The 24,891-nt window shown below is 46.2% G+C and overlaps 1 protein-coding gene across 1 annotated transcript in view; it reads left to right on the top strand.

Moving 5' to 3' along the window:
- GPC3 (glypican 3) overlaps positions 1-24,891 on the top strand; it is a 132,144-nt gene that overhangs the window by 72,748 nt on the left and 34,505 nt on the right. The window contains exons 4-6 of the mRNA XM_089537132.1: positions 10,242-10,375; positions 14,834-14,959; positions 18,851-18,971. Coding sequence (XP_089393258.1) covers positions 10,242-10,375; positions 14,834-14,959; positions 18,851-18,971 — 381 coding nt within the window. The remainder of the gene's footprint in view (positions 1-10,241; positions 10,376-14,833; positions 14,960-18,850; positions 18,972-24,891) is intronic.

Genomic DNA, 24,891 nt, shown 5'->3' with positions numbered 1-24,891 from the left:
ACATGCCTAGAGAGAACATATTAATCAACTCCGTGAGTAATCAAATCCACAAATATCAAATCTGCAAATATGGAGGGATGAGTGTATATGAAATTTTCACTAGAAGTGAAGTGTCTCCAAAAGCAAAAAAGCTATCATAAAGTGTAGAAAGGCTGATGTAGTCATTGGGGAGAAAGCCTGAGAACATGTTTATTGAAGTGTACAAGAAAGAAATAAGCCAATGTTTAAATCCCACTGACAACTCTATATATCTCCATCCAACCCTGAGTTCCACCTGAGACACTTGTAGAAAGTATCTCTGCTTCTACTGCAGGGATTGGGGCAGAATGGAAGCTGGAAGCATTCAGCCCTACAGATGTTACTAAACTGCAGTTCCCATCATACTTTCCTATTAACTTTGTTGACTGATGGGAGTTTGCAGTCCCTCAACATCTAATGTGCACAAGTTTCCAATTTTGCAAAAATGCTGGGAAACCTACCTAACAAGGATGTCATAAGAAAGAAAGTGTGGCTATTTGATGATCCCCAGAGAGCTATACTGGGATCTTAGGAGAACAAGGTTTGACCCCAGGGTCTGAGGCTCCTCGCCCCGATCCTACAAGGACCATACTCAGGATTTCTTGAAAATCTGATTCCTATGCTAGGATTTTAACCTAGCCAGACCCTGATGAAGGGATGGTGGATGGTGGAAGTACGTTCACCATTCACACAAAGCGAAGCCATAAAGTGGGGCGAAGGATTTCTGCCTAATAGCAGTTCTCTTAATTGTTCGCGGTTTTAGCTGGCAGGTGAGAAGCGGGGAAGAGCAGGTGCTTTTAAGCAAATGACTTTTTTCTGTTCCGGGATTAATAGCTCATGAACAATTTACTGCTACATTAAAGGTAAACAAAGATTCAAATGGATAACCGGAGGAGACTCTTGATGAAGACATTTAGAAAGGAAAGGTGTTCAGCATTTTCATGGGTGCCTTGCAGTAGAAAGGATGGCAAAGTGCAATGGCATCAATAGGGAGCAAAGATTCCTGCAGCAAATGGAAGTGAGCAGGGAAAGACAGAAGGTGCTGGGACACCTGGGATGAGGTTCAGAGCGATTTCCTGCAATTAAAGACAATTCTTGTCATTTACTGTGCCAGCAGTAATCCATTACATTTGCACTACTAAGAGGAGTAAAAAATAAAGTCAGTTTTCTGAGTAGATTCTGCTGTATATTTGCATTGTTTTTGGAAGCTGTATTGTGTCCCATGGAAAGGTCTGTTCCAAAACACACACACACACACACACCCAATAAATAATCTTTGATAAAGTATTCCCTTTTGCTTCTGAGAGGAAGGAGAATGCTTCTTTGAAGGGTCAATTTACACTGTTGAAATAATGCCGTTTGATGCAACACTGTTGCTTTACCCCCTATCCTGGGATCTGTAGTTTTACAAGGTTTTACAAGATCTTTAGCCTTCTCTGCTAAAGAGTACTGGTGCCTCACCAAGTTGCAAATCCCAGGATTCTGTAGGATGGAGCCATGGCTCCATGAATGTGGTGTCAAACTGTTTTATTTCCACAGTGCAGAAGACAGTTGGGCAACAATAGAAGGTTGCTAAATTTCCCTTTTCCTTCCTTCCCCATCCCCTGTTTTGTGGATAAGTATATATGGCTCAACATTTTTCTTTTCTGGACTGCACTGGGTTGGGCTATTTAGTACAGTTTCATATTACAACCCAGAGCTTGGAAAAGTGTTTCCTCCCCACTACAACACTCAGAATCCCCACCCAGCTGCAGTCTGGACTTGCAGTCTTGAAAAGCAACCTCCTCAAGCTCTTGCAAAAGGTATGAAAGACATGCTCTGACATACCTTCTTGTTTTGCTTTCCTGTTACCTTTTACAACCCTGAGCTGTCAACCTTGGTTATAGGTTTTTATCATTAATGTGCTCAGTCAATTTTAAAATTGTCATTCACGGCGATGGGGAGGCTAACTAACTTTTATGCCTGGTTATGTTTCCGTATGAGTTATTTCGCACTGCGGTGTGGGAAAAGAAAAGTGATGTGAACGGCTGCTACTTTTATGGTAAACCTTTTCAAGCCGATCTCCCACAGCCTGCTGATCTCCAGATGGATTAGACTACAGCTCACATCTTCCCTGGCTAACTGTGGTAACCGGGAGTTGTAGTCCAATAAGAGAATGGAGTAGGCTTTAAATGAAGAAATGGGTAAGTTCTCTCTGAGAACTTGATCGGCATCCTCTCTCCTCTTCCCCCGTTTAGTTCAGCTTAAATAATTGCCAAACCTGCTAATGGTGAATATATATTCCAATTGCAAAGAGGGGCATAAAAGCATCACTGATGGATTTTTGTATATATTCAAATTGTTGTTGTTGTTGTTAACTGCCATTGAGTTGACCATGACTCATGGTGACCCTTTGGTTGAGACACCTCCAAGATCTCCTATCCTCAGCCAATCTGCTTAGATCTTGTAGATCCAGGCCTGTGGCCTCCCTGGTTGAGTCTATTCATCTGATATGTGGTCTTCTTCTCTTTCTACTGCTTCCCATCTTCTCTCGCATCATTGTCTTTTCCAGTGATCCATGCCTTCTCATGACGTGGCCAAAGTGCAACAGCTTCAATTTCGTTATCTAGGTTTCCAGAGAGCATCTGGAACAGTTTTATTATTAAAATAGTAATAGGCAAAGGGATATTGTGGCACCTTTGAGTCTGTGCAAAAGAAGTTGTAGTGTAAGCTTTTGTAGGCTAGATCTATTTCCTCAGATGTTACAACTTCTTTTGCACAGTTAGTCTCAAAGGTGCTACAAGATCCCTCTGCATACGGATAAATCTCTCTGAATTTTGAAATAGAAATGTTTCCAAACTCTGGCTTATCTTAAAATAGCCCTATTCTCTGGACTCTGCAGCTGTTTGTGTTGATGTGCTGCGTTCAACTTAAATCAACATTCACACCAAATTCCCAGGTCTTTCCAGCCTCCTTCCTAGGAATGGCACTTTTAGGCATTTGCCCGACGTGGGAGCGAAGAGTGTGAAAGAACTGAGAGGAGTGGTTGGTGTCATGAATTTGTGAAGCGATATTTTACTGGCCTGTTTATTTACTTGCCGACTGCACCTTTCTGATATATTGATCCCTGCCTGCCAGCAGATAAGTTTGAAACGGCTGTTCCCAGGGAGGCAGTGTGTGCCAGGCTGTCTTCCCTTCAGTGTTGGCAATGAATTGTCGCCTGTGTGAGAGCCTCTGATAGCAGGACCACTTTGAAAATGTGGGGTGGGTGCTTTTCAGGATTGAATTGAGTCCCCTGCAAAGTGTTGTCCTTGGAAAGTGATGTATGCATTTATTTTTGTATTGATTTCTTCGATTTATAGCCCCCCATCCTTTCAGAATTTTCACTCAAGTAGGATGCATGGCCTTTCTCTTTCCAGCTATTAGTTATACTGCTAGAGTGTATTAAGGCAATGACACTGAAATGACGTAGGTATTAGAAAACATTAGAGCCTTTGTGGTGGTTTGGGTGTTGGACCATGACTTAGAGACCAGGGTTCAAATCCCAGCTCAGCCATGGGAACCTACTTGTTGACCCTGGGCAAGTCACACACTCTCAGTCCATGGCAATGACAAACCCCTTCTGGAGAAACCTGCCAAGAAAACCCTATGATAGGTTCCACTTAGGGTCACCATAAGTCAAAAATGACTTGGGGGTACACAACAACAAATTAAGAAATATGGCTGGAGTTCTTTGCCACCTCCTTTTGGGAGTCTTGAAGGAGTCAAATGACTTTGGGACATTCCCGGTTGCAAGGGGAAAGGGAATTGCTGCTTTATTTCCCCCTTTCTTCCCAATCCCCAAGTCGAAATGAATATGACATTGCCCTCGCTCTGAAATGGCTTTGTTTGTCCTCTCTCCAAATTGGCTTGTGCAAGACCCTTGTAAAGTTGTCATCCGTCAATGGGCTACATAAGCCATTATATCATTCCTCTTGCAATGTGAGCCTGCATTGTCTGTGATTATATCCCAAATGAGGAGGCAAACCTCCTCCCACCCCGGTTTTATTGAGCCGTAAATCTAAATACATCGTGAGCCTTACAAGCTTGCTTCAATTCATGCATTCCCAAATTGTGATTACCTTCTAGCGGCTGATAATTAAATGGGCAGCTTTTCATTGGCATGCCATGCCATGCCATGCTCGAGCTGGGTTATATAAATATGTACACTTGCTATTAAGTTGCTAATAGAGAAGAAGGGAAGGAGGGAGGTCTAATTAAGGAGAGCGGGTCTCATCCTCCGTAGCTTTCCCCCTCACTTTCTTCACCTCCCCGGCTCTGGTTTTATGAGCAGTAATTTGAAAAGCGCCTTATTAAAGTCATTGGTGGACAAGTTAATGCGCCGCTTCCTAGAATATTGCTCATCTCCCCAAAGATGAGAGTCAATCATATGCAGGGTGCAGGCACTAATTGCAGAAAACCACATTAGAAAGGTTTTCTGACTGCCAGGTTTGATGGGCATGATTTCTCCGTATCCCCTGGTGCCTCTCCTTCAGTAAATCTTTGGCATTTTGAGACAAGAGTTATTTCATGTCTTTAATGAGTTTTTAATTCTCTTTTTAAAAAAAATCAAGCAAAAGAGGGCATGGCGAGAGAACGGTTTGAGACCCTGATGGTTGCCCAGCTTGGGCACTGCTGTTTTTTTGCCCATCATGCTTACTTGGCTCTGTTTCCTTTTTGCACATTGGGCCCTTGGTATCCGCTGGGTTTTGGTTCCAGAATCCCCCATGGATATCAAAATCTGTGGATACTCAAGTCCAGTTAAATGCAATTGTGTAGTAAAACAGTTTCCCTTACATAAACTATTTCCCTTACATACACCTGGTGCAGTCCAAACCCCATTCACTCCGCTAGTGACACCTTTGGCAGGGACTCATGCAACTGAGAACTTTCTGCAAAAGCAAAGAGAGTCTTCCCTCTCTCTTTTTTTTAAACAATAAAGGAACCGAACCGCTGAATAGTTGTGTATGTGTTGGTGCATGTGTTTTCTCTAGCAGTTTCATTTTGTGTTACTGCCGCTTTGTTTAACCGGCTTCGACATCTGTAATGGTTTGTGGCCTTTGCCATCTTGTATGTGTTAGTAGCATGTTTTCCGGGGGAGAGTGTGAACGGGTGCGACAGAAACTGTGTTATTCTAAGCATTTGTGTTTTGGTGCCTTTACACAGTTTGGCCCTGAATTATTTAAGGCTGTTGCATTATTGAACCCACTCCTGGGCATGGAAGACGTTGTCTTTTCTTGCGGCTCGTGTGAGGTCATGTCAGAAGGATTTAGACTGAATATATATATATATATATATATATGCATAACTTTGTCTGATTTGTTGTATTTAAGTTCATTCCAGCATCTTTTTTTATAGTTGCAGGTGCCGTCCAGCCAAGCCAGACTAGCCACATAAGGCAGCTTCTACAAATCTGGGTGTCCCTCCAGATATGCTCAACTACAACCTCCATCATCCTCAGCGGCTTATAAATCCATGCTGCCTGTGGATGATGTGAACCATAGACCTATCCATCTGGAAAGGCACCAGCTTTTTGGAAGGCTGGGGCTGCAACCACACTGCAGCAATAAAGCAGTTTGGCCTCCCTTGTAGTTCCATTATTATTATTATTAACCTTTATTTATGAAGCGCTGTAAATTTACACAGCGCTGTACATACAATCTTTTTAGTTAGACGGTTCCCTGCCCTCGGGCTTACAGTCTAAAAAGACATGACACAGAAGGAGAAGGGAGTGGTGGAGGGAAAGGGTAAGAGGTCCAGCAGTTCCTCTCTACCTCCAAGGCCTGGACCAAGGCAGATGGACTGGAGGGAGGGCTTGGCTATATAATAGATGGTTAATCTTCTTCCAGGGAAAATACGTACTCTCAAGTAGGATAATGCATATACAGTACATAGCAATATAGGAAATGGTTTGATAAACAGACAACAAAAGAACACCAAATAGCAAGCGACAATTATGCAATGCCTGGGAAGGCTACTCTGAACAGGATGGTTTTCAACTCCGTTTTGAAGCTGGTTAAAGAAGTGATGGCTCTTGCTTGTGGGGGAAGAAGGTTCCAGGAGTGAGGGGCAGCAAGTGAAAAAGGCCGAATCCGGGATGGGGCAGAGGAAATCCTGGGCTGAGACAGCAGACCTTGACTACCAGAACGGAGGGCCCTGGTGGGAAGGTGAGGAGAAAGAAGGTCTGATAAGTAGGGAGGGGCCAGTCCATGGAGGGCTTTGAACGTCAATAGCAGGAGCTTGTACTGAATACGGAAAGGGAGGGGGAGCCAGTGAAGGGATGCCAACACAGGAGAGATGTGGTCAGAGCGGTGGGTGGAAGTGATAATGCGTGCAGCTGAATGCTGAACAGAGATTAAAGGACGGAGGTGAGAAAGAGGAAGCCCAGCCAGGAGGACATTACAGTAATCAAGTCGTGAGACCACTAGGGCATGGACCAGGATCTTGGCAGTGGAGGCGGAGAGATATGGTCGGATTTTGGCAATATTGTACAAAAAGAATCTACAAGCCTTAGCTGTGGTCTGTATCTGACAGTGCTATGGAACTGACAGTGCTATGGAACTCTGGGATTTGTAGTTTGGTGGGGGGTACCAGAGCTCTCTGGCAGGGAAGGTGGAATATCTCACAAAATGTACGAGTCACATGCTGTTGGCCTTAGGGGAAGGCAATGGCAAACCTCCTCTGAACAAATCTTGGCAAGAAAACCCCATGATAGGTTTGCCTTAGGGTCGCCAAAGGTTGGGAATGACTTGAAGGCACACGACAGCAACAAGTTGAGAGTCACCTAACAGAATGATAGGGTAGCTTCAGGTTTCAGCATAGATTGTTGTTAGTTCTGCTTAAACTGTTGTGAAACCAATGTGTTAGTGACATAGAGTACAGTCACCCCTCCGTTTCCGCGGACTTGAGATCCATGTCCCTCACATATATGTGAGTGGGAAAAGGACAGGGGAAACAATGGGGCGTGCATCCGTGGCACGCGCCTGTAGCTGCCCGTGGGAGCACATCCCCATTCAAGCCAATGGGGCTTGAATATACACGCAAGGGGTGGGTAGGTCCGGAGCGGATCCCCCGCGAAAATGGAGGGGCGACTGTATAAGTGTCCAGTGGCATCACTAGGGGAGTGCAGGGGGTATGGACCACACTAGGTGACGCCATCGGACTAGGTGACACCAAAATGCCTGTCTATATATTTCCTGTATATGTAATTATAACCAGTGAAGTATGGAAAGAGGAAGGGAAGGGTCAGGAGGAGCTGACAAACCTCTTTGGGGTGTGCACTCAGGGGGGAGTAATCCTGATGGTGACCCCTTTTAAAGCACACTATCACACACACACAAAGTTGTCATTCTCATAGGAGATGGAGCTTCATTTGGAACGTGGGATTCATAGCCAACCCTTGAGAAACATCACTAAGGATGCTGTTTGCTCTGGTCCAGGAGAAGGTACATGGGGTGGCACCATGGGTTTCTGCCTTTGGTGACAACCCTAGTGACAACAACCTTAGTGCCTGTATACTGGTTTAGCATTGGCCATGCTGGTTGGAGGATTCTGAGAACTGTAGTCTCCATGCTGGTTGGGGGATTCTGGGAGTTGTAGTCCACAAGAACCTAAGTATTCCCATTTCTGATCCTGACCCAGAACTCTTTACAGGCTTTTAAAAGTAAGGAGAGAACATGGTTCTTGATATTTCCTTCACAATAGGAAAAAAAAGGTATAATCCCTTTATGACAAAATCAGTGCAATGATTAGAACTGCACAACAATAAAAGATACTTGGAGAAGAATATTTCCAGGGCAGTGAGAAGCTTGTTCACTTTTCTTAATCAGTATTCATTGGGGAGAAGGTGCCTCCCAGAAGGCAATGCAATCCATTGAGTCGCCTGGCAGATTTAAATCTGGCCATAAAAAGCCCTGGGGAAATTAAGAAGACAAAACATTAACCACAGACTAAACATTAACATATATTAGCATTTTTATTACACCTGTAGAAATGTTAAATGGGCCTGGCTACTACTATTTAAAAGTTTATGTTCTGTACCCCATCATTTCAATGTATGTTTTAAACACATCCCTTTTTTAAAAGAGAGAGAGGGAGAGAAGGAGAATTTAATTAAAAAGACTTCTATAGCTGAATGCAGATAATGGAATCGAGGTCACCTTATGGTAACTTTAAATGGAAGAAATGCACTTATTTTGGATTGCAAGGCCTTCTGCCAACAGGTTGCTGCTTATCCTGGGAAAACAAGAAAACAAACTCCAAAATCCATAAGCGGGTGATGCCTTTGTTCCAAGGGCAGTGTATATTTATGAATTATCTGGAGCCTAAGAAGCAAAAACAGAAGCAGATGGAAATCTTCTTCTGGTTTTTTTTTTGGGGGGGGAAATGATAATATTTAGTATTAAACAATACAGGGAGACCTGCAAACCTATTTGAAGGGTGAGTTTCTTCCCCGGAGTCTTCCTGGCCTTATTAGGACCAACTACAATTCCACAGTAATGTGCAGGCTTTTTAGTTCTGCAAATCTCTTCATCAAGTTAAATAATAAAAGCAATGGCCTGGGGAGGAGAGGCAAGAACATCCGTAATTTTGGTTCAGTGCCCACCGCAGCCAACGACAGCCAAGGACAGTTTTGTATTAAATCCTTTGTTACATGGCCCTAGATTTTATCCTTGATTTATCCATGAGTCATATCAAAATCCATAATTTTGGGCCCAAAACTTGCTCTCGACTTTTACATGATGTCGACTTACAGTTGAATATACAGGCAGGAGTGGGTGAGTAGGCTGAAACCCACTCAAAAAGATAAAACCCCATTCCCAGAGCCTTTCAGTTTATTCTTTTTGGAGGCCCAGATAAGAGAGTAATCCAGGGAGTCTGAAGGAGTCGAGGGCCACAGAGACACCCTTGGGCCCCCGTGCCGTCCCCTCTCTTTGGAAAACCGTCAAGGACTCCGGTGTTTAACATTGCAAACAAGACTGGGACAATTACTTGGCTGCAGGCGCTTTGTGCTTAGGCTTCTCCCTTGAGCTTAGAGACCTAGGAAAAAACAAGGTAAAGATAACAGCGGGGCTGATTGATAGCCTTGATGCTTCTCCTTAACATCAATTCATGGCAGTGCTTATCGAGAGCAGCTGAACACAATTCGCCTGGCAGGCCGGGAGCATAAAAATTCAATAACTCCCAGTTGGCATCTGACCCTTCCCCGCCTCTTGAGAACGAAGGAACCTTCCAGCGCTCCAAGTGGCATGCCATGATTTAAACCTCCAGAGCCTGACAGGTGGATGCCCGCCGGCCCCCTGGGCGGCGCATTAATGCAGTAGAGGTGGCGCACTTCTCATGGTGACCTCTGTCAGGTGGAATTATTTCAATGAAGACCCCATTTCTGCGGGTCTCTTCCCTTGCTGATGTACTCGAGAGCTGTCAGATTCGAGCATACGCATGGCTAAGGCTCACTGGGTTGTTTTAATCCAGGCGCAACCACTGAGATCCAAAGGTGCTTTGAATTCATCCTCTTGCGCCAAGCAAACTGGATTGGAAAAAAACCCAAAACCCCAAAGATGGGTCTGTGGGGCACATGTGGACCCAATGTTTAGCCTGAATCCCAATACCTCTACCCCAGGAAAAAAAGATAATTTTGCTGCAAATTGATGGTTATGTCCTGGAAATGTGTAAAAGTGCTGATGTTGTCCTTAAATAGCTCCTGGTTCTGCAACGCTGAAACACCACCAGCAAAATCAAAATTAGAAGTGGATTTCCAGTCACTGCTGTAAATTATTATTATTATTATTATTATTATTATTATTATTAATACTTTCCATAAGGAAAGGGCCCCCGGGAAAGGAAAATTTTCCTCTGTGGATGCTCTTTGTTGCTCCAGGTTCAGGATAGCTTGGATAGCTTCTTTCCATGTAAAATGATGGATACTTAAGATCTCATGTGGTGGAAATGTCACAAAGATGTACTGCAGCGGCTCCCAAACTTTGCTCCTCCAGGTGTTTTGGGCTTCATCACCCAGAATTTAATATGAACTGTAAAGTAGCTATATGTGGTGCTGGAACTGTTGGGGGAGGAAGGGTTTTGGTACCAAGCATAGTGTAAAGTTCAGATTAAAACCTGCAGCGGACCTGGTTGCCACCACTAGTAGAGAGAAAGAACGCACAGAGGGGTTCATTGTCTTCTCTTCTGTTCGTTTTCCACTCCAGATCAGCAAATTGTGCGGCCATTCCCGACAGAGACAGCACCGCTCCGCTCGGTATCCTGAAGACCTTATTGCTGAGAAACGGACCATGAGGGTGGCCCACATCGAACAGGAGGAAACTTTGTCAAGTCGGAGGAGGTGAGATTGAGAGGACCAGTCTTCCCAACAACTTCCTAAAAATTAAGCTTATTATTTTGAATGCCCACAGTGGCGAATTTAAGAATCAGGTCGGAGTATATGATTTGAATGCCTAAATACCCTCAAGGCACCAGAACCCATCTGATCTTGGAAGATATGCAAGGACAATCCTGATTAGTACTTGGAAAGGAGACCACCAGTGAATACCAGGTACTGTGGGCTATATTTCAGAGGAAGGAAATAGCACCTCTGAATACTCCTTATGTAAGGAAAAAGGTTTGGCAGAGTTGTTATATGGGTTGCTGTCACCACCAAAGCTCTGGCCTATCCATTTTTTAAAATGCCTAAATCCACGTTATGGTTATACTTCCATTAGAACAATGAAATATATGTAAGCTTTTTGGGATGCTCAGATCTCTTAATCAGGCAAATATCAATATTTCCTGATTTATTTCTAGTATTTTCTGAGGCTAAATGAATGGGTTTATTGTTGTATGTCTTCACATTTATTACTGGGTTTATTTCTGGGGCTGAGAGTGTGTTACTCGCCCAAGATATAGCACCTTTATAATTAAAACCCAGAGCAGATGCAACTGCATCAGGCACCAGTTGCCACTGAGCATCCCTCACTGTTGGTTAATGATGGTTAGGGTTGATGGGATTTATAGTCCAACACCATCCTGCAGGCCACATGGAGCTGTCCACTTCTGCCCTAGATCCCAACTGTTGGGACTTAGGGGGGTTTAGTTACTCCTCATGAACATTGAAAGGCTGTACTTTTTTGCTTTTTTGAGGGGGTACATAGTCTGTATTAGACCCACAAGAGACCATTTTTGGAATAATTTTACTTCCAGTTTACTTCCAAGTTGAAACCAGACCTACCTCCTGCTTAAAAGAGCTCATTTCCCCCCATGTCAACATGAGTTCAATGGTTCCCAAACTTTGGTCCACCAGATGTTTCAAACTCCAGCTCCCAGAAGCCCCAGCCAGCTTGGCCAACAGTCTGGGAACTGAAGTGCAAAACATCTGGAGGACCAAAGGATAGGAACCACTGTGGTGGTCGCCATGTTGGTGTTGCAGTTAATCCGCTTTGGCTTTTAGTCCAAACTTCAAAGGGTCTCTCCCAAATGCACTTCCCTACCCCTGCCCTAGATTTTCTGTTTTAAATGCCAATGGCAATGACTTGGCCTCCCTTTGTTTGATGCCTAAATCCTTTAATGTCATTCATTAACTAGACTCGGTTTATTGCTGGAGCTGGATGGATGTCCTTGCAGGATTCTCTCGGTGGGTGTGTTGTGTTACTCCTCATGAAGATTGCAGAGTTTAAGACACACACACACACACACACACACACACGCGTACAAATGAAGCATCCACATTTCATCTTGGTTCTCTCTTTTGTTTCTCTGTGTGCCATCTCCAGGAATCTGATTATAGGGGGAAACCTGGACGTTTTTTATTTTATCGAAGAGCGAGAGCCAGAGAGATGAGGATTCCCAATGGTAGCATTTCAGTGCTTCTGTTTGTTCTGCTGGCCCCCAGCCGGGTCCTTTTTACAGCTCATAACTAATCTTTATAATAGTTTACTTCAGACTGAATGGGATTTACTGCCTTGAGCCGCCTGCGGAAATAAACAACAGGAAATACTGGTGGAGGAAAATGGCAACCAACCAACCGTAGAATATGCTTGTGGAGCAAACTTGGAGAGCAGAGCTGGGCAACTGAGGAAGACTAGGGAATGGTGGAAGACTAGCACCTGCTACACACACAGACACACACCACACGTTGTTGTTGTTGTTGTGTGCCATTGTTTCTGATTTATGGTGACTCTAAGGCCCTTAGTACGATGTTTTTTTGCAAGTTTTTTCAGAGGGGGTTTGCTATTGCCATCCTCTGAGGCTGAGATTGTGTGCATTGCCCAAGGTCCCCCAGTGGGTTTCATGGCCAAGCAGGGATTTGAACTCTGGTCCCCAGTGTTGCAAAAGAGGGGTCCCTGTTGAGATGCAAATGGACTTTAAATTTCCTGGTACTTTGCAAATCTCCCTGTTGCTGCATGGCCAGAAGGAGGAGGTATCTACCTGCTTGCACAAAATATCTCCTCCCCATCATAACATTTTTACTAAGGACTGGAACAACATGCAGGCATCTGACTAACATCTCCAATTGTGTTTTTTTTCTCCTGTTTGGTTTGTAACCTCTTGCCTGATGAAGAAGAAGCCCATGGAGCTTTGAAAGCTTGCAACAAGTATATTGTGCATTTCGGATGGCCAATAAAGATATTCTCCCCATCATAAGGGCAGAAATCCACTGATGGATTTCTGGACTCCAGAGTCATAGTCCGAAGCTGAAACCGCTAAACTCTGCTGGCTCTTGCATACCAGCTGGAGGAAAAGGAAGAAAAAGAGAGCTCTTAGCTTAGTACTGGTTCTAAGGCTGAAACATAATGGTGGGAAAAGTGCAATGATTAATATGTTGAATTTGCATAATTGAATGGAAATGAATAATATGCATAATTATAATTATTCATAATTTGCAAATTAGTTGCCTGGGTAGGAGGGCTGGAATATAGCAACCCTAGGCTTGAGCCCCCTCCCATCCCCTGTTAGGAGAGCCACATGGTTTCTCGGCACAGTTGCACACTAAATGATATAATTTGCCTCGGAAAAGTTTCCTGCTTCGAGAGAACTAATTTTCAGGGAATTTGTGGCTTTGACACCTCCAGACTAACAGGCCCCTTCCTTCCTCCTTTCTATGCAGTGAATGCAGTGGTCTTCAAGGCACGCTGGGCAACACCCTTGGGTTTTGTTTCAGCAGTTTGAATCCTCCTCTCTTTGTGCGATTGGTTGGCGTGATGGAGCCATGATGCTCTTTCCCCCCAGTTGCTCTTTGCAATAGGTCCAATCCAATGCTGGAATGGTCTTCTAGCACCACCAAGTGGTAGAATTCAAACATTACAATTCATTTTAAGATGGATTCATTTTAAGATTGCTCCTATGCGAAAGCTTTGTTACTTAGACAGAAATAACTACCGTAATCCTATACTTGATTTACTGTATGTACTTGACTGTAAGTAGACCTCATGGGCAGGTTTTGGGGTCCAAATTATGGCTTTTGATATGACCCATGGATAAATTGAGGATTAAATCTAGGGGCATGTAAAAAAGGATCTAAAGGATGATGCATAGGTAAACAATGGCAAAGAATTACATAATTCTAGCAGGTATAACTGCTCAAAATAAAGGCTGGATGGATGAGAGAATAGAGAAGGGCTAGTAATTCCAGGACAGATTACAATTTTGGTTATTAAAGTACAGTAATTACAGTATCTATATTGACCCATGGATAAGATGACTTAGGTTTTTGGGATCAATTTTTTGACTAAAACTTCTAGACTTACACATCAGTTTATACAGTAATATAACTTTACATATACTTAGCTCATGGTCTGTAACTGTACAATAAAGACTGGATTTTTGGACTAAATACTTAGCTAAGTAGCAATGGTGCTAAGAAACCATGTTTGTCAATTGTGAAGAAGCATATCAGGACATTGGCAAGAGTACCTCCCTAAGTGTCTGTGGTATATATACTGCACACACTTCTATGGCACAAAACTCTGAAGATGCCAGCCACAGACGCAGCTGAAACATCAGGAATAAATTCTTCCAGAACGCAGCCACATAGTCCAAAAAACCCACAGAAAGCTGCAAACATTACAATGCCTTCCAGCCCAGATCAGTCAAAATAGGAAAAGGAGGATTCCCAAAGCATCTAGCCCAGAAAACCACATTTAAATTGGAAACCACTACAATCACTTTGTGCAACCCCAGAGTAGCTGACCGCAGAAAGATAAGTGTAGAGATAGAGCACAACTAACCTCTTGCTTGGTTTGCCAAATGCTTTCAGTTGTATGATGAGATGAGAATAAAGAACCAATTGTTGTTGTTGTTGTTGTTGTGTGCCTTCAAGTTGTTTCACATTGTTTCTGACTTATGGTGGAAATAGTTCTCAATCATCAAAAGGGTCAGCCAAGGCTGCATTTTATCTCCCTGTTTGTTCAACTTGTATGTGGAAAATATCATACGAAGAGCAGGCTTAGACTCAGAAAAAGGAGAAGTAAAGATAGGAAGAAGGAATATTCACAATCTAAGATACGCAGACTATGCCACATTACTAGCAGAAGTAATGATTTAACTCTGCTTTACTCTCGATGGCTCCTTCCTATGAATTCCTGTGATTTATAGTTTGTTTTGGCACCAGCGCGCTCTCAGAGAGAAGACCAAGTATCTCCAAAACCTACAAGAATTCCATAGCATGGAGCCATAGCAGTTAAAATGGTGTCAAAGTGCATTAATTCTCCAGTGCAGATGCAGCCTCAGTCTCCTATCTCTTCTTGAGACATGCTTACAAGTGAGTTTTGCTGGCATCTCTTTGATTTGTTGGATTCTTTCTTTGCAGGGAACTCATCGCTAAACTGAGAGCGCACAGCAGTTTCTACAGCAGTCTTCCAGAGTATATCTGCAGCCACAGTTCCACCATCCAGAACAATACCGTTTGCTGGAATGGCCAAGAAGTGGTTGAAAGGTGAACAAAAATTCCTATTTTTCCTTCTTTTCCCTTTATAATGCTTGGCTCCAGGGATTTTGTTTTAATTTCGCTTCTGCCATAACTGCATCTCGACATGAGTCCTTGCATTCATGGTACACTTGTCTTTCTGCAGAGGACAATCTGCACCCAAGACAACCTCCTCAATATTTCAGTAGCTCCCAAGGAAAAGATTTGCAAGATGATATCAAATAAATAACTCAAGTAGTGGAAAATGTAGGCAGTGCCCTGCCCTTAGAAGCACAATTGGCGGCATGATTTCTGCACTAAATATCAAAACATGACCTTTTATTAGAGCTTTTATGGATTAGCAAATAGTGTCCAATTTGCACAGCACCTTTTTCAAAACAAGATGCGATGGGAAGTCACTTCCAGTTTACTTAAGGTTTTTAAAAAAGCCCCCTCCTGGGCCTAAAATGACCCACCTCCCCTAAAAAGCATAGTTAAAATGTCCCCCAAGACAGCTTTGACCAAACGCCCTCCTTTTCCAGGATCCTTCCTACATTTCAACGTTCTCTCCAGGAGGAATTCTGAAATTTCCTCCATTTTGAGCAGGATTAAGAAGCATGAATTTATATTAGAGCTTTTAGCTTTTATTTGGTTATACATTTGTTGCTCTGTTTGTGTGGACTTCAAATCTGCGTCTCTCGATTATGCGTAAGGGGCAAATGGAGGGATATAAAATGGGGTGTGTGCCTGTGGCACATATGCGCAGGTGCCTGCGAAGGCACGCCACCATTCAAAGCAATGGGGCTTGAATATTGGCAGATTTCCATTTCTGGAATGGATCCGTGTGGAAACGGAGGAGCGACTGTATCCTATATTTTCTTGAATGTCCTATATGGTGCCTTGTCCTCTTTTGCACTTATGACATCTGGTTCACAGGAATTCAGACTTTCTGCACCTCCCCCCCCAAAAAAATTCTTTAATTCTGTAGTAAAAGCCTTCACATTTTTTTACTGACGTATCCACGGAAATCCACAGAAATGTGCATTATTGCATGTGTGCCTATCCATATGGCTGTGCATTTTTAGCAGTGGAAGGGTGCATAGATGCTAATAGATGCAAATTTGCACAGGAGAGTGAAGACAATTCACCGTTGGGTGCAAATGTGCAAAATTCTGCAGCAGTTCGCATAATGCACTTACATGGAAGCTAGTCCTGAGTTACATCATAGAGCTATATCCCAAAGAAAGTGAGTTTTCCGCACCTATCTCTGTAGGCTGCTTGAGGCCTTTGCTGTGAAATGGCATAACTGTTGGGAGAAATTTGTATCGGAGGTGTTAAAGAACAGAAGAAGCTGTTATTAAAGCGGTATTAAAGGCGAAATGTTGTTAGGCGCTGAAAGCAAAGCAAACCACGATTAAATAGTAAGGGCCTTACGACAACGCCCTTCGCCTGTTTCCAAATCTATGTTCAAAGGCTATTAGTCTTTGGGAATGTTTTCTTTCCCTCTAATTGAAGGATTTTACACAGTGTCAGGATTTTCTCAGCTCTTAAATCTTCAAATCCTATTACATGTTCAGTTTCACAAAGTTTTCCTAAGCAGCTTTGGGCTGGTTTATTCTTTTAAAGTCTCTTCTGAATAAGATGACAGACATGGTTGCCTTTTGGGAGAATTTTTCTCCTTTTTAAAAAAAAGCATGTTCTGCAAAAGTGCTGCGGTTTGGGAATGTGCTCCTGTTTCCCGACAGCATGCAAAAAATAACACAACTAAAATAAAAAACACCCTGCATATGAGCAGAAATGTATCTTAAATCTCCCTTTATTCTCTTATTCCTTGGAAGACGTGGCTGCGTTCTGCAAAATCCTCGCTTTGCTTTGCATCTGGAGTGGGATGGGCTTGCAATTTTCTTTTGATTGCCAGCATAGTGTGTCTGGGGTTTTATGTCATAAGCAAACAAGGCAGAAGGAGAGGTGAGCCCTCCCGCAGAGTCTTGCTTGGCAGACATTTGGGTTCTTTTTTCATGTGATTTCCATCTTGCCTTGCAAACACGGGTAGAAACTTGTACACTGCCAAACACAGTCATATACGGCGGCTCACCAGGGGTTTCTTTAAAGCCTTCACTTTGTGCTACTTGCTTGAAGCAGCAAAAGAAAGTTTGTTTACCTCCTGTTGAGATATAATACAGGTGTGTGTATGCGTGTATTAGAGTGCTAGAGTAGTGGTTCCCAAACTCTGTTCCTCCAGATGTTTTGGACTTAACCTCCAAAGTGGCCATGGCTTCTCGGAACTGAGGTCCAAAATACCAAGAGGACCAGAGTTTGGGAACCGCTGATCTAGAGCATGTGGTAGCTTCCCACCTCCAGGAATTCTTGGATGAAATACAATGGTTCTCAACCTTTGGTCTTCCAGATGTTTTGGACCTCAACTCCCAAAAGCCCCATCTAGCTTGGCCAACTGTCAACAATTTGGGGAACTGAAGTCCAAAACATCTGGAAGACCAAAGGTTGAGAACCACTCTAGCTCCATTCCAATCTGGCTTCAGTCCTAGCTGTGGGATGCAGAGAGCTCTGGTCATCTTAGTGGATCACCAGCATCAAGAACTGGACAGGGAAAGTGTGTCCTTAGTTGTGATGGATCATTCTATGGATTTCGGGACTATCAACCATGATATCTTGCTGGGATGGGATTTGGAGGCACAGTTCTACAGATGTGCTGGTCCTTAGAGAAGTAAATTTAGAAAGTGGTGGTACTATTCAATGCCATGGGGTCTGTCAGTGCTCACTTCTGTCCACCATCCTGTTCAACATATACACCTGGCCCTCCATATCTATGGATCTACATTCACGGATTCAACCATTCAAAGCTTTTATATATATATATATATATATATATATATATATTCCCAAAAGCCACCATTGTTCCAAACATGTCTGGGAAGGAGACATAAATCTGGGAGGCTGGTTCCCTCTCTGCAGTCCTTTCTATGGCAAGCAAATACTTTTTTATCCAAACAAGTCTTTAGTGATTAACTGGCTGCAGGGAGTCGTTTTTCTTGTGGCGCATGCGTGCTATGTGTTTAATTTTATTATGCTTTTGAATGCTTTTGATTTTTCATGGTGTTTTAATGCAATAACTGGATTAATATATTTATTCCCAGCCCTTATTTTAAGAGATTATTCACAAATGGCCAGATCCTTTATACATTCTCATACCTCTTGGAAAGTTACTGACTGCTTTCTTGACCCCAATTTCTCCTCCTGCAGTGATTGCTAACTTTTTTCATTTGCACCAAACAGATGCACATGTTTTTCCTGTACTGGTTGAACTGGCTTTTGCAAAGGTATAGGAAGGTAACTCACAAAAACAGATAATTCATAGAAGGCATGAGGAAGTATTGAGAGGCAGTGTGGTATAGCATTGTGAGTGTTGGACTGTGATTCTGGAGACCAGGGTTTGAATCCCCGCTCATCCATGGAACTACACTGTCTCAGCCTCAAGGGCAAATCCCCTCTGAATGCACCTTGGCAAGAAAATCCCATAAATCAGAAATGACTTGAATGCTCACAACAACAGCAACAATAAGGATCTGGTATTGCATGCAGTGCACCATGGCAGTGATTCCGCAAGATGGCGCCAAGGGAATAGTTATCAAGCCCCAAAACTGCTGTGAGAACCTGGTAGAACTTGGTTCCTCTCTCAACATCTGTGTTTCATTTTTAACTCTTTTAGGACAACATCTCCCCTCCCCCAAATGACTCAGAAATTCCTTTAGGTGAGACCCTTGAACTCCCTTTTTCTTCTGACATCCCCTGTCCAGCAAGCAACCAGAATCTGGAAAAGGTTTTTCACATGGAGCACTTTGGTTAACATTCATCTGAACCGATCGATGTTGCTTACCTGGATCTTTCTATCGTTATTATTAGGTACAGTCGCCAGGCTACGAGGAACGGAGGTAGACCCCAAGGTGGCAACCATGAAGTCAAGGCGAAAGGCCCCGAACCTATGATTAGCCAGATCATTGACAAGCTAAAGCACATCAATCAGGTGAGTGGCCATATTCCCAAAAAGAATCAAAGGTGGGCCTCACAACCGTATTTTCAACTGAAACTTACCTGGTTCTCACTTCCCATTTTTATTTCGGGTTCTTTTTGGATAATGCTTGGTAATCCACCTAGATCCCCTGAAGGCACCAGATTTCATCTGGCTTTAGAAGCTAATCAGGGTCAGGGCTGGTTGGTACTTTGGAAGGGACATGGCCAGGGAATATCAAGTGCCCTCTCACATTACACAGTTGTAGCACTATTATCCTACTTTTAGCTGCTATGGCAAAATACTATGCAATCCTAAATTTTATCTTATCAAAATTCATAAGATTGGCCCCAAAACCTGCCCTTGACTTATACATGAGGTTGACTTATAGTCAGGTATATACGGTATATTTCGGTCTATACCACCATCTGCGCCATAGCGCCATAGCACCATCCAGGCTATAGCGCCACCCTGTGCTCTGGTGGAAGTACTGAAAAGGTACAGGTTAGGATGTGTTCTGTAACATCTCAACTCATTTCAATCTTAATTTTTCTTCTTCCCATGAAGTTCAGTTCCTCCCTCCCTCCCTTCCTTGGAGGGATTAAAATTACTTGGAGGACTCTTTCGTCCTCCTCTGCTTCATTTGCAGATAAGTTCTGGCGGGGCAAGATAAAATTGGGACAAAAATATGTAGGGAACCAGACAGGAGAGAAGACAAGAAAGAAAAAGCACAGCCCCTTCCCTCCTCCGCCTCGAACTGATCTGGAACCGAGCCCAATTTCAAGCGAAAAGTATGTCGATTTCATTAGGTTTAGGACCGGAGCCAAAGAAACGTCCATCCTTTCAGCTATTAGACTATTAAGTCCCAGGACCTCCTTCTCAGCAAGAGGTAATGTATTTATTTCAACTGGGAGCCTCGCTCCCTAATTACCAGCCTTGGAGAAAATAATTATAACATCAGAAGGTAATCTAAGGGGAGGCGCTCAATGGCTGAGGTTGGAGAGAGATAACACAAGGCACAGAGGAGAAAGAAGCAAAGAGCGAAGGTAGAGTTTAACTGCTACGGACGGCGATCCAATGCCGCCAAATGCACAGTTTCCACAATTTGCAATTCATAAGTCATCTTCAGTCAATGGCTCTGGAAAAGAGATTGAATTAGGCAGGAAAGCTCATTAGCAGGTTGAAGAGGTTTTTGGAAGGGAAATGGTTTTTCGCTCCGAGGTTATGCTCCAGCCCCTGTACTTGGAAATGTTTCAAACTCTTTCCCTATCTCGACAGATCTTTGGGAGGGAGGTGAACCGATTTATAACTTTAGTGTGCAGAATCCATCCTTTGTTTACAAAAGAGAGAGAGAAAATAAAGAAAACATGCAGACAGGCGCAACCCAAAACATATTGCATGTTCTTCAGCCAGAAATGCGTGGGAATCTGAAATCTGGCAATGGGTTTGTTCTGGGAAGCTGATAAGAGGCAGATGTGGCTTGAATCCGGTAGCGTCTTCGAGATTAATTTTGTTAATGGGATATGAGCTGCTTCTTCGTGGTCTCTGCGAATCATACAAATGGGTTTCACTGCGCCTGCGCAGTGCTGTTCGGAAACTTCTGGAATCACTAGGCAAAGTTCACTTTGCAACATATAGAAACTTTTTGGCGGTAACCCCGCCCACCCGTTATAAGGCCCCTGCCTTCCCGCTCTTTCCCCAGTTCCTTTTTTCCGCCGCGCTAGCTGCTTCAGGGAACTTCGCTCGCTCTTTAGCTTGATTGGAATCACTGTGTTTTTGACCATTCGTTGTCTCCCGCCCCTGATAACTTCGGACTCTCAGCTTGTTGACCTCTATTTGGACTTTCCCTCCGCTTTTGTTTCTTCGGAAAGGTCTCCAGCACCTTTCAAAGTGTGACGTTGCGGAGACAAGGTGCATCCGGGAAAGGACCACGATCCGAAGACTTGTCCACTCTGCAAGCCCCTCTCTTCGCAGGCTCGGAAGAATTGTGAGTCCTGGCTGACTTTGGCCATCGACCAGGGCAAGACCCATGGGGGGGCCCCTCTCTTCATCGTCGGCTCCCTCGGCTACGCCGCCTGCTTCTTCTTCCCGGGCCAGCGTGTCCAGCGTGGTGTCTGCCCACCAGTGGCTGAATCTTCCACCACCGCCGATGTGGCCAGTGGTTCATTCAGACCCAGTGCCACCAGCAAACCCTCCGAGCGCCCCCACAAAACGTCGGAGACTGAAGGTTTCGAGCCCAGGACAGAGTCCAGGAGGAGGGCGTCCCTGGAGGGCTCGCGCTCGAAGGATCGAGCGGATGTGGCCCGTGGTTCATTCAAACCCAGTGCCACCAACAAACCCTCCAAGCGCCCCCACATAACGTCGGGGACTGAGGGTTCCGAGCCCAAGACGGAGTCCGGGAGGAAGGCATCCCCGGAGGGCTCGCGCTCGAAGGATCGAGCGGATGTGGCCCGTGGTTCATTCAAACCCAGTGCCACCAACAAACCCTCCAAGCGCCCCCACATAACGTCGGGGACTGAGGGTTCCGAGCCCAAGACGGAGTCCGGGAGGAAGGCATCCCCGGAGGGCTCGCGCTCGAAGGATCGAGCGGATGTGGCCCGTGGTTCATTCAAACCCAGTGCCACCAACAAACCCTCCAAGCGCCCCCACATAACGTCGGGGACTGAGGGTTCCGAGCCCAGGACGGAGTCCGGGAGGAAGGCATCCCCGGAGGGCTCGCGCTCGAAGGATCGAGCGGATGTGGCCCGTGGTTCATTCAAACCCAGTGCCACCAACAAACCCTCCAAGCGCCCCACATACGTCAGGGACCGAGGGTTCCGAGCCCAGGATGGAGCCCGGGACAAAGGCGTCCTCGGAGGGCTCGCGCTCGAAGGATCGAGCAGATGTGGCCCATGGTTCATTCAAACCCAGCGCCACCAACAGACCCTCCAAGTGCCCCCACATAACGCCCAGGACTGAGGGTTTCGAGCCCAAGGCCAAGTCCGGGATGAAGGCATCCTCGGAGGCTTCGTGCTCGAAGAAACGAGCGGATGCGGAGGCCCTGGCCGTGCCGGTCCCAAGGCCAAGTCCGGGATGAAGGCATCCTCGGAGGCTTCGTGCTCGAAGGAACGAGCAGATGCGGAGGCCCTGGCCGTGCCGGTCCCATCCTCCAAGGCGTCGTCGAAGGCATCATCGAAGGCGTCCCGACACGCCTCCAAGCCGCCCAAGATGGGGGCACCCTGGGTGCCATCAATGAACACCGCACCGGAGGACGAGGGCAGGGCGACCAAGCCTCAGCCTTCAGGGATCATTGTCCTGTCAGACCTGCCGGTCAATCCCTTCCCCCCTCCCCGAGGAGCGGGGCGAGATGCCGGGATCCTCTAAGAAGAGGCACTCTGAGGGGGCTTTGGACGACTCCATGCCCAAGAGGCCCGAATCCACCCGGTACCAGGTGAGTCAGTGGCGTCCTCCAGGGGCGAGGAGCGCGCTTCGCACAAGACACGCTCTCCAGCCAAAAGGACTCCGACTCCGGTTTCTTCTCGCCCGAGGGAGTCGCCGGCATCGTATGCGGTTTCCACAATCGACTCCCCGCTGCCTTCGACTGTGGAATTTGTCCGCGTCAATGCGGAGATGGCCAGACCTTCATGGAGGGCGTCCTTCCCTCTGACTGTTCACTCAGGCGAGGATGAACCGTCTGATGAGGATCCTTCAGAAGATTCACGAGGCTGAATCTCCGTCTTATGGCCCCTGACAGAGGAAAGCCCCCAGTGTCGCATGCGAGGGCTTCAACATCCGAGCCGTAGCGGCCCGCTCTGGAATCGGCAGCTTTCAGCTTCCGACGCGTCCCCCACGTGAGTCCAGGTGCTGGATCTCCCACTGGCATCAGACACCGCCTCTGAGCCAGAAATCTTGTCATGTTCGGAGGACCCATCAGACGATGAGGCCTCCATCCAGGCTTCTCCTCAGAGGTTGCATCACCTCGAGCCTTCTTTTCCCACCGGTGATGGCCGCTCTTTCAACGAACACATCATCAAGATGCCAGGGTCCCTGGACATTGGGCTTTTCCTCCCCGAGGAGAAAGCTCACGACCCAGTCGAACACAGGGTGCACGGCCGTGTACCGTCCCCGCCATCCATCCCGCTGCTGCCGTCCCTGGAGACCTTCGTCAGGCGGCCCTGAGAGGTGCCGGCCTCCTTGGTGAGATCGTCCCGCAGGATTGAATCCCTGTACCAGATCTCTCCATCCAGCGGTTTCTGGTTGACCGGCCACCCCAAACAAAATTCGGCGATAGTCGAAGGGACACAGCAGACCTTCAGATGGCTCTGTGCCGACATGCATGGCTGCATTGATCTGACCTGAACACCAACGTCAGAACAGCTATTGAGGACATGCCACTTCACGGCTCTGGTCTCTGTCACGCTGAGACCGACGAGCGCCTGAACCGCAATTTCAGGATGAAGGCAGCGGCCAAGAACCACGGGATGTCGTCGGCCTCCATCTCGCCCGGCCGGAAGAGACAGCGACCGTGGCAGCCCCAAGGTCGGTCGCATCGGTCTTTCCAGCAAGACCGACAGTCTCAGCAGCAGGACTCCCAGAGGTAGCGTTACCCCTCTCAGTCTTCCTCCTCTGGCCGTCGCAACACACACACACACCCCCCCCGGTATCGGAAGTCCCGCCATCAGGATACCGACCGGGGGAAAAAGAGAACCCGAGGGGTTCCTCCGCACTTCGTCTCCCTCCCCTCCGGTTCTCAGACATCTTGAGGCTTTCCCACTACCGCCGGTTCCGGATGGTAACCTTGGCCTCTATTTGGCCTCTACTCCACCAGGGCCGGTGGTTCGCGATATTCGACCTGGGGGAAGCCCACTTCCACATCGGAAGTCGAGAGTCCCACCGGAGATCCCTCGCCTTCGCCGTCAGCTTCACTGCGTACCACTGCAACGTACTTCCCTTCAGCCTAGCCACGGCCCCGAGGGCCCTCACAAAGTGCATGGCTCCAGTGGTGGTATACCTCCATCAGAGGGGTTACAGAGTCTTTCATATCTCGGCGACTGTTGTTGCCGCCAACTCACAGTGGGATTACCAGGAGACAGTCCCATTCGCCTTGCACCCTGGGCGCCCCTCGGCCTGATTGCCTCCGAGGAAAAGCCGCTACACACCAGCCAGGCAGGCTAAGTTCATCGGGGCCATCCCCGACTCTGAAGGATGCTCCGACCTTCCCCCTCCGGACCCTTTCAGGCGTTGGGAGCTTCACTAAGCCTTACATCTCCCACAGAAAGGTGAGACGTCCAGGTAGCCCTAGGCCACATGGCGTTGACAACGTTCGTGACGCCGTGGGCAAGGCTTCGCCTCCACCCCCTTCAGGCCTGTTTCCTCTCGGTCCACTCAGTCTTCAGACTGATGGAGGACTCCCCGACCAGGTATCTCACGGTACTGAGGCCAATGGCCGCTTCTCTGAGATGGTTGTTGGCTTGCTTCAACGTCTCCATCAAAATGCCCTTCCAGCAACCCCAGCCTCAACTGACTTTGACAACAGATGTTCCCCTGGAAGGCTGGGGCGCCCACCTGCTCGACCTTGTTGTCAAGGACAAGTGGTCCGCCCGGGACAAACGTTTCCACATCAACACGTTGGAAATGCTGGAAGCCGACAAGGCGTTGAGGGCATTCAAATCTGCTGTCGCGGACAAGGTGGTCCTCCTGAGAACAGACGGCACCACTGTGATGCATTACATCAACAAGCAGGGAGACTCTAGATCCAGGACCCTGCTCGAGTTCATTCTGCGCGTCTGGAGCTGGTTCATCCAGAGACAGATGCTCCTCTACGCAATTCACCTGCCAGGAGAGGACAGTGACCTGGCGGATTGCCTAACCAGATCTCCTCCGGTGCCACGAGTAGAGGCTCCATCCGGAGATGGTCAGCGACCTGTTCGACCGGTGGGGGACTCCCCAAGTCGAT

This window comes from Sceloporus occidentalis, unplaced genomic scaffold, assembly GCF_023333645.1.
Source record: "Sceloporus occidentalis isolate IW3139 unplaced genomic scaffold, rSceOcc1.0.p SCAF_8, whole genome shotgun sequence".
NCBI lineage: Eukaryota > Metazoa > Chordata > Lepidosauria > Squamata > Phrynosomatidae > Sceloporus > Sceloporus occidentalis.
The sequence above is the reverse complement of the archived record's forward strand: the minus strand, read 5'-3'. Positions and strand labels throughout refer to the sequence as shown.